At 46.6% G+C, this 9,287-nt stretch overlaps 1 protein-coding gene across 1 annotated transcript in view; it reads left to right on the top strand.

The window, feature by feature from the left end:
* Positions 1-4,410: 4,410 nt before the first annotated feature.
* The window catches only part of GABARAPL2 (GABA type A receptor associated protein like 2), an 11,496-nt gene continuing 6,619 nt past the window's right edge, over positions 4,411-9,287 (top strand). The window contains exons 1-3 of the mRNA XM_006752126.2: positions 4,411-4,572; positions 4,901-4,956; positions 6,117-6,289. Of these exons, the coding sequence (XP_006752189.1) occupies positions 4,539-4,572; positions 4,901-4,956; positions 6,117-6,289 (263 nt within the window). The 5' untranslated portion in view covers positions 4,411-4,538. The remainder of the gene's footprint in view (positions 4,573-4,900; positions 4,957-6,116; positions 6,290-9,287) is intronic.

Below are 9,287 nucleotides of genomic sequence, written 5' to 3'. Positions count from 1 at the left end.
TACCACAGTTCAAGATAACAGTTAATAGGGCGCCTGGGTGCCTCAGTCGTTAAGTCTGCCTTTGGCTGGGGTCATGATCCCAGGGTCCTGGGATCGAGGCCCCGCATGGAGCCCCGCATCAGGCTCCCTGCTCTGTGGGAAGCCTGCTTCTCCCTCTCCCACTCCCCCTGCTTGTGTTTCCTCTCTCTCTGTCAAATAAATAAATAAAATCTTTAAAAAAAAGATAATTAATATCAGCCATAAGATTTTGTTATATCAGGTCCAGTACTACTCATTCTTGCTTTAAAGCTTTTCTGGGTGGCAACACAGCTCTTAAACACAGCAATTGCTAGGCTTAAATCTATATTATGATTCTGACATTATACTGTATGATTTAAGTGAATGACTTTCATTTATTGAAGAACTATTAAAACCATATGATTTCACTCATATGGAAGTTAAGAAAACAAATGAACAAAGGGAAAAAAGAGACAAACCAGAAAAAGACTATATATTACTATATAGAACATATATAGAACAAAGAGATGGGGCAGGTGGGTGGGGTGATGGGTGAAATAGGTGAAGGGGATTAAGAGTGCACTTTTCTTGATGAGCACTGAGTAATATATGGAAGTGTTGAATCACTGTATTGTACACCTGAAACTAATATAACACTATGTTAACTACACTGAATAAAAATAAACAAATAACCATTAAAATAAGATTCTGGAATAGATGGTTCTAGTGTCACCTCCTGAGGGTAGCTCTATACTGAGGAAGGAGGTGTTTGCCTTCAAAGTTCCTTCTTTCAACAGAAGGAAACACCTACTGTAGCAAGTATCAGCTTAGTCACTGCTGAGACACAGGGTGGTGACTGCCAAGAATTTAGGTGTGTGAAGTGCTTCTCCTGAGATGCCATGAGCTTTGCAAAAGTATTTAGTAATAATGGATACTAATATTTACTCTTTGCTTCCACGGTTCGAAAAAGCTAGTCTTTGTGGCTTTGATTCTTTAAGAGGGAATATTAGTTTTTAAAAATGCTAAAGATCTGTGTATATTGTGTCATTTTCATATATTCATAACAGAACTGACTTCTCAGTTTCCATTTCCATAATTTTCTCATGTTTCATACAATTTACTTTTTAAAAAGATTTATTTATTTTAGAGAGAAAAAGAGAGAGCCTGTGAGCATGGGGAGAGGAAGAGAGAGACAGGCAGAGAGAGAGAGACAGGCAGACTACCTGCTGAGTGCGGAGCCTGACCCCAGGATGCTGAGATCATGACGAGCTGAAACGCAGTGAGACACTTAACCAACTGAGCCACCCAGGCACCCCTTGATACAATTTACTTTTAAGGACAAAGAGAGTTGTTCTCTTAAAACTACACATTTTGATCATGTTCTACTCCTCTCTAGAAGCTCCCATTCAGGGTTATCTTGAATCCGTTTAGAATGCCTGAATGTATGCATCAAGGCTTTCCAGCATTTATCTATATTACTTCCCAGTTCCCTCTTCCGACCCCAGCCTTTGTTTCTATCAAGGAAAGTTTATCCTTTGGAAAATGTACCCTTCTCTCTGAAGTGTAAGATTCACATTCTCTGTGAAGTCTTTCCTGATAAACCTCATTTGGTTTGGTGTCAGCCCCCATTGCCCTAACCATCCCTCAGCATTCATGTTCACAGACCTCTCCAACATTTGAAATTTATTCTGCATGTTTTATAAGTCTGTTAATATGTAATTGCATACTTTCATTATCCTATTTTTTCTTCTGAATCACCTTTTGAACTAGCCACCCCCTTAAGGAAGGCATTTGGCATCTTTAGAACCTTCAATAAGCTAAATATTATTAATGACCCCACAGGTAAAGAAGATGATGCATATCATCAGGACAGATCAGAGAAGCCAATTAGAATGGTGAACTGGAAAAAGACATCAAGAAAGTAGGTAAAGATAGAAGACAGAAAGACACTGCACCGTACTGAGACCATCAGGTTACATGCTTGTAAGTGGGTGACTGATGGGATCTTTCCCCTGAGAAGTATACTAAGGTCTTCCAGGTGCAAGGTGGTGTACACATGCCTTGGAGTAGGATACAATGACCAATTCTGTAAAAGGAAGCAGGAGTCTTCAGTCCAATTTCAAACTCTTCCACTGATTCACTGACTGTCCGATGGTGAACATCCACCTTGATTCCTCAGTGTTTAACTCTATTTGCAAAAAGGTATTTTCAATTTTTTCACTCACTCTCTAGCTGATCTCATCCAGTTCAACAGCTTTAAATACTTCTCTCTTGAATTTGAGGCTCCTAGATCTATTCACTTACTCCATATCTTTATTTGGATGCGTCTCTTGGGCATCTCAGACTCAATATAGCCAAAACCAAACCTTGATTCTCACCCCCTCAAGCTGGCTCCACCCTATTTCAGTAAATGGCAATTCCACCCTTCCAAAAACCCCGACTTTGACTTGTCCCTCACACTTCACATCCAGTCTATCATCAAATTTTGTTGGCTCTACCTTCAAAATATATCTAGAATGCAACTGCTTCCCACCACCCCCAGAGACACTATCTTGGTCTAGGCCAACATCATCTTCCACCCAGATTATCACAACAGTTTCTTAACTGTTCCCCTGGCTTCCATTCTCAACCCCTTAGAGTCTGCCTACAAATCTAGCCTGCTCACTTCAAAAGGAAAGCCATACCATGTCACACCTCTGCTTAAAATCCTCCACCAACTTCTCATGTCATTCTAAATAAGATCCAAAGTTCTTCACATGGAATTCAAAGCGCAATAGTTTTGTTATACATCTCTTTGATCTCATCTTCTAACACACTCCCCCTTGTTTATTCAACTCCAGCCACAAGGGGTTCCTTCCTGTCTCCATGTTCCTTCCTGTCCCTATGTCAACCACTTTACCTAATTAGCATTCTATTCCACCATCACTCGTCACCTAGCCTGCTTTGTTTTCTAAAGAGCACCTACCATTACCTGACATATTTATTTTTCATCTTGTCCCACCAGAATGCAAACCCCATGACAGAAGAGGTGTTGTCTGTTCTGTTCACTGCTTTTCCCCAATACCTAGAACAGTGCTCCTGTATGCAGCAGTAATAATTTCTAGGTATGAAATTCAAAGGATTTTTCACTTCATTAAAAACAAGCAAGCAAACAAAAACCTATTTTGGTTGCTCAATCTTTTTTTTTTTTTTTTTTTAAGATTTTATTTATTTATTTGAGAGAGAGAGAATGAGGCAGAGCACATGAGAGGGGGAGGGTCAGAGGGAGAAGCAGACTCCCTGCCGAGCAGGGAGCCCGATGTGGGACTCGATCCCGGGACTCGATCCCGGGACTCGATCCCGGGACTCCAGGATCATGACCTGAGCCGAAGGCAGTCGCTTAACCAACTGAGCCACCCAGGCGCCCCGGTTGCTCAGACAATCTTAAAATAACCAAAATACTTCTAGAATGAAGCTAGATTCCACAGCATCCATCAGGAATCACAACTGTAGGAAATGATGAATGACAATGTTCAAACATGCAAGCCTTTCAGATGCATCAGAATCACAAGCACGTGGCAAGGATCATGTGCCCAATTAAATGAATATTCTTGATACGTATTCACCAGCTCATAAACAGATGTTGACCCAGAGCAGACTGTCCTGATGACTCTGCTAGGAAGAAAGGCGTGACATCACTGGAGAACCTCAGGCATATGCTCAAGGTGACATAGGCGCACACACAGCCTAGGCTGTGATGGCTGAACTCTATGCTGACTGCCAAAGAAACCTGTCTTATGACCAACTCTCAGGGGGAATTCTCCCAGCCTGAGAATCACCTCTAACTCCTCTGCAGTTAAGGTTAAGGGGTCTCTTTGTGATCAGTGCGATGTTACGCTCCTCAAATGCATATTTGTGATACCTTTTCTTATATGTTTAGTCAAACACTTATTCATGAAAAATGGAAGGGAAATAGAATTTGTTTAAATTCAATTTCTAGGTGCAAGGCAACCTATATGGCTGTCTCCAATACTGAACCCCGCTTGTCATCAGTACCTCTCCCCACACAGTCCCCTCAAACTAGTCACACCCTCTGTGTTGCGCCCCCAACCTGTTACCAGCCCCAAACAATACTCCCCAAACTGTCAATGCCCTAAACAGATTCCCCCCGCCATTACCAACCACCAGAGACCCCTCTTCTGTCATTCATACCTCCAAAATTCCCCTCGTCACCGAGACCCCACTCCTGTTACCAGCTCCCGACAGCATCCCCGTCCCAGTCACCAAAACCCCTCAAAGACAGCCCTGTAGTGAACGTCATCATCCCCACTTCCCCTCCTTAGCCCCTCGCGGCGCCGTCTCCTGCCCCGCCCCCTGGCGCCGCGCCCCCGGCGAGCGGCGCCGGAAGCCCCGCCCCCGGCCGGTTGCTAGGCTCCGGCAGCCGGAAGTCCCGCCTGCCGTGTGGTCGCCGCCGCCGCCGCTGCTGCCGTCGTTGTTGTTGTGGTTGGTTCGCTGAACTCCGCGGCTCCGAGAGCCGGCTGCATCCCTTCCCCGCCGCCGCCATGAAGTGGATGTTCAAGGAGGACCACTCGTTGGGTAAGGGCTCCGTCAGGGGCCCGGTGGTGGGGGTCGGGGCGGCGGGTGGGCCCCCTCCCCCACCCGGGCCGCCCTGGGCTGTGCCGGGCGGGGCGGATGCCGCGCTCAGGCCTTGGGTCGCTGAGGCCCCGGAGCCCCGGGCGGCTGCCCACGGACCCTGTGCCGCCCTTCGCCCTTCTGCCGGAAGGCAGGGGCCGAGGGCCGAGGCCGCTGAGACGCCGGAACAAGGGCCCGGGGCGTGCGCAGGTCGCCGGGGGAGGTGGGCTGGGGTCCCCGGAACCGGGGGCCGGGCAGGCACGACCGTCAGCCGGGTCTGTGTCTCCCACAGAACACAGATGCGTGGAATCCGCGAAGATCCGAGCGAAATATCCCGACCGGGTTCCGGTGAGTGCACTCCCCGCCCCCTCACCTCGCTGTCACCCCGTCGTCTAGGACTTGTGATAGGGCCCCGGGCCATTCAACAGTTGACAAGTTGAGGTTACAGTAGCAAACAGGCCAGACTGGGTTAGGGGCCTTCCGGGGCCGTGGCGTGAGGGGCTTGAGCCGGTGCTGTTCAGGGTGCCTCAGTGCTGAATCTCCGGATCTAGGCCAGCGAGCTGTCTGCAGCCTCTGGGCTCCCTCGCCAATTATGTAAGGAAAGATGTTCTAGGACAGGGCAACAGGTCACTGCCACTTTTGGGAACAACGGTGGAGGGAGACTGTCACTTTGGTCTTAGAAGTGGTACTTTAGTCTCAGGACACTCATCTTTAACTTTGAGTCTCTATCTTTACTTGACTTCTAGCTCCCTTTCCTCACCCTGACCCTGTCATTCTTTCATGACCAACAAAATCTGAGAAGCCTCTGAGAACCCCTTCTCTCGTGGTTTCTCCTTAGTCAGTAATAAATATGATCTTATTATTTCTTCCACGGTAGGGGATAAAGTTTCTGTAATCCTTACTGATTTTTAAAGGGCATCCATGCCTGTCATTGTAGCTCTTTGAACAATTCCTTTGAGGAGGGGTCAGAGGGACACATTTGAAACCTAGTTCAGGGAGAAGCAACAGGCCAAATGAGGAGCTTGGTTCTTGGCTGGATGGGATTGCCACTCATTCCTATTAGTCCATCATTTCCTGTTTCTTGTGTTCCTTGGGATCTCACTTCCCCTGTAGTGTGAAGGCAGATCCATTCTGGGGTCCTGGAGTAATTGGCTGTAGATGAAACCCTCACCAGATATTCTCAGGCCTGCCCAGACAAAATGTTGAAAAGCTTTGTAGGAGGAGCTGTGTTTCTCTTACGCTTGCTGAGATCCAGGATGATAAACGTAACTGACCACAGAAAAGTACTTTCTGTTTCTGTATCATACATTTATGTCAGTTCTTAACCTCCAGAGTTAAGAGTTTGTGGTTTATTAAATCAGGGGCATATTTTCCAGTGTTGTGCAGTTTCCCACCCACCTCCTTGCCCACATACTATTCATCAGCTCCCTGACAGTGCAAGGCTAGAACAATGCAAGACCAGAGCCTCATGTTAGAAATCCAGTCTTGATCTCTCTTTGCTTTCCTAGGTGATTGTGGAAAAAGTCTCAGGCTCTCAGATTGTTGACATTGACAAACGGAAGTATCTGGTTCCATCTGACATCACTGTGGCTCAGTTCATGTGGATCATCAGGAAAAGGATCCAGCTTCCTTCTGAAAAGGCAATCTTCCTGTTTGTGGATAAGACAGTCCCACAGTCCAGGTGAGAGGTGTTTACTGGCATTGGCCATCTGCTCGGCTGTTTACAGAACTCTAAATTTTGGAGGTTAGAAAACTCTTAGAGGTCCTGACTGGAAATCTGGATTTTGTGCTCCCTGACATGAGGAGCTCAAGGAAAATAAGAAAGGGCTGTAGTACATGGGAATGTACTTTGGATCAAGAAGATAGAACAAGGTTGGACTTAAGAAAAAAAAAAAAGAAATCTAGCCTCAGACCCTCATGAATCCTTTAAAACAGCTGAGGATTTACTTTGGCTTAAGCCATCAGTAGAACTGAAGCCTAAAATGAGGTTTTCTTCAAATGACCCATGAAATAAGTCCTGTCATTCTCTACTGGGAGCTTGTGGGCCCTGCTGAGGCTCAGGTTCAATTAATCACCCTGCTGCTTGCTCTCCAAACTTAGTTCTGTGCCACTGTGCAAGTCTGTAGCTGCCTGATCCTCAGGTATGCCGAAATGGCTGCCGTCCAACAAAAGGCTCTGAGGTCCCTTCACAGACTTACTCCTCCCTGGTACCACCTGCTCCGACTGTCAGAGTAATTGCCCCCTTGCTCTAGCTGTTGTGCTGCCTGGAAGCATTCTTTGGGATAACTTGGGGCCTGAATCTCAAGGCAGGGGCATTACAATTCCCTTCTTCTGTGTATTTGATAGCCCAGCTTTAGTCCCCTGTGGAAAAAAGATGAACTGGCTCCTTCTAAATTCCTGGTCAGTCCTTTGCCATTACTGGTTGAGTACTAGCCGCTGAGCCAGATGCTAGTCTCTCTCTCCCGGAGTGTGAGTTCCTGGCTACCTTTGATCTTGGAGACTCAAACTAAGTCTCATTTGTTACCCCCCAAAAGTAGTACTTCTAAAACCTAAGGCTTTCAGAAATCCTGGGAACTAGCCCAGTGTGGCCAAAATACGTTCTCTTTGAAAATCCTTGAAAGCTCCAGAAAAGGTGTAAGCCAAATTCCAGTCCTTTTCCTTTGAAAGGTAGAGAGCTCTGGCTATTTTTTCTGCTTTCCCAATCTCCATCACCTCCGTTACCTGTGTTTGGCAGAGAAGCAGGTTAGGGGAGAAATGAAAGGTTCTGCCTGAGGAGATAGGCCTGGCCCTGGCTGCTGGGTGCCCTTGGTCTCCTTCAGCTATAGTTCGAGAAGCTGGGGTGTTGGCAGAGGCAGTCTTGCTGCCTATTGGGGCTCTTCCAGCTTTCCTTCCCAGGCCTCTAGGCATCATGGTGCTGGGTGCACTTTTCATTGCGGTAGGAAGCCCTGGGCGTCTGTGGTCACACTCAGCTTCTCTTAAGGTGGTGGGGAGGTAAATCTTCACTCATTCCACCTGCAGCTTCTGCAGAGTCTCGATGACCCCGTCTTTCCTCCTTCCTGGAGGTGGCTTCTTAGTGGCAGAAGTAGGGGACTAGGACCTGTGACATTGAATTTATTATCAGTTCTGAGCCTCTGATATTTCTTAAAGGAAATGAGCAGGCTTCTGGAGACATTGTTACTCTGGTGGCTCCATGTTAATCTAGCAATTAAAATGGCTGTAGATTAGCAACTGCCCCCTCCCTCCATTATCCCTGAGATATAAATAGAATTGGAAATGAAAAGTGATTCTCAGGGCAGCAGAGGCTGCTTCCTTTTCTCCCCCACTCCCATTTGCCTTTCCAGCCTGGTAAGAATCTGCCCTAAAGCAGATGACACCAGTGACCCAAGTCAGGATTTTCGAGAATCACTAACCAGGCTTCCTCTGCCCAGGCCTTTGGCCCCAGTTAATGGCTTTCTGTCCTACACTTAATGCAGCAGTTTGGTTTTATTAAGAAAAATTGTTTCTGGGCGCCTGGGTGGCTCAGTTGGTTAAGCGACTGCCTTCGGCTCAGGTCACGATCCTGGAGTCCCGGGATCGAGTCCCACGTCGGGCTCCCTGCTCGGCGGGGAGTCTGCTTCTCCCTCTGACCCTCCCCCCTCTCAGTTGCTCTCATTCTCTCTCTCTCAAATAAATAAATAAATAATCTTTAGGAAAAATTGTTTCTAAAACAAAAGTTGTGTGTGACATCATTGGGCTTTATGCAAATGATGATCACCTGATGGCAGCACACACAGAATTGCCTCAGGGTCTCCCGTGAAAGCTGGTGTGTGACTCAGCCCTGCCATCTCCTCCCCAAGGCACTTCAGCTGCAGCCTCTTCCTCAGCTCCTGCCAGCCCCCTTAGGGAAGTGTGGGGCCTCCCTTAACCTTCCACCAGTGCTTGCAGCCTTCAGAGAGTCGCTGGGGGGATTGGAGTTGGGAAAGGGTGAACCCAGGCCTGCAGGAGCCCTCGCCCATCCCATAACAGAGCTGCGAGAGGGTCACGTGCGAGGTGGGAGGCTGAGCAGAAGTGACTTCAGTTATTCTTGCCTTTGGGAGAGTGTTCTGGAACACAAACGATCATCTTGTAAAAATGTGATTGTTTAGAGTAGTGAGTATTAAATACTGATTCTAGAAATAGAGACCAAGGCAAGTCCCTGAGAGTTTTACTTCCTAAGTTCTTTGAGTTCTATTTTTTTTTCAAAGCAGGGCAGAGGGGGTAGGATCTCAACTTCCTTTTCCCATTTAGCGTTGGAAAGTTGAATTCTCTGCCTAGGTTCCTGCATCCAGAATCAGGCCAAAAACAAAAGAATTGTGCCTTGGTGCAGACAGAGCTCAAGAAAGATCAGTGTACAAGCTTCCCAGTCCTGGCATTAGAGGGGAGCCCAGACCTGGCAGTGGTATCTTATCTTTTAGTCTTTGTTTAGAACACAGACAAGTCTTGTTAATCCCCATTTAAAATAGAAACAGTAGTATATTAATAAATAAAATATCTCTAAGATGTGATAATTTGGGAATGTTACATTTGGAAACCAGTGTTAAGATTGTGGTGCTTAGTTGCTTCTTTGATTTTAAAGAGATACTAAGTAAAAGGAAGTTGTGAGATCTTACAGTCCATCCTTTATTTAGAAATGTGCTTAAATTAAGCACTTTTTTTTTTTT

This window comes from Leptonychotes weddellii, chromosome 16 (assembly GCF_054177405.1).
Source record: "Leptonychotes weddellii isolate Sample4059 chromosome 16, ASM5417740v2, whole genome shotgun sequence".
Lineage (NCBI taxonomy): Eukaryota > Metazoa > Chordata > Mammalia > Carnivora > Phocidae > Leptonychotes > Leptonychotes weddellii.
The sequence above is the reverse complement of the archived record's forward strand: the minus strand, read 5'-3'. Positions and strand labels throughout refer to the sequence as shown.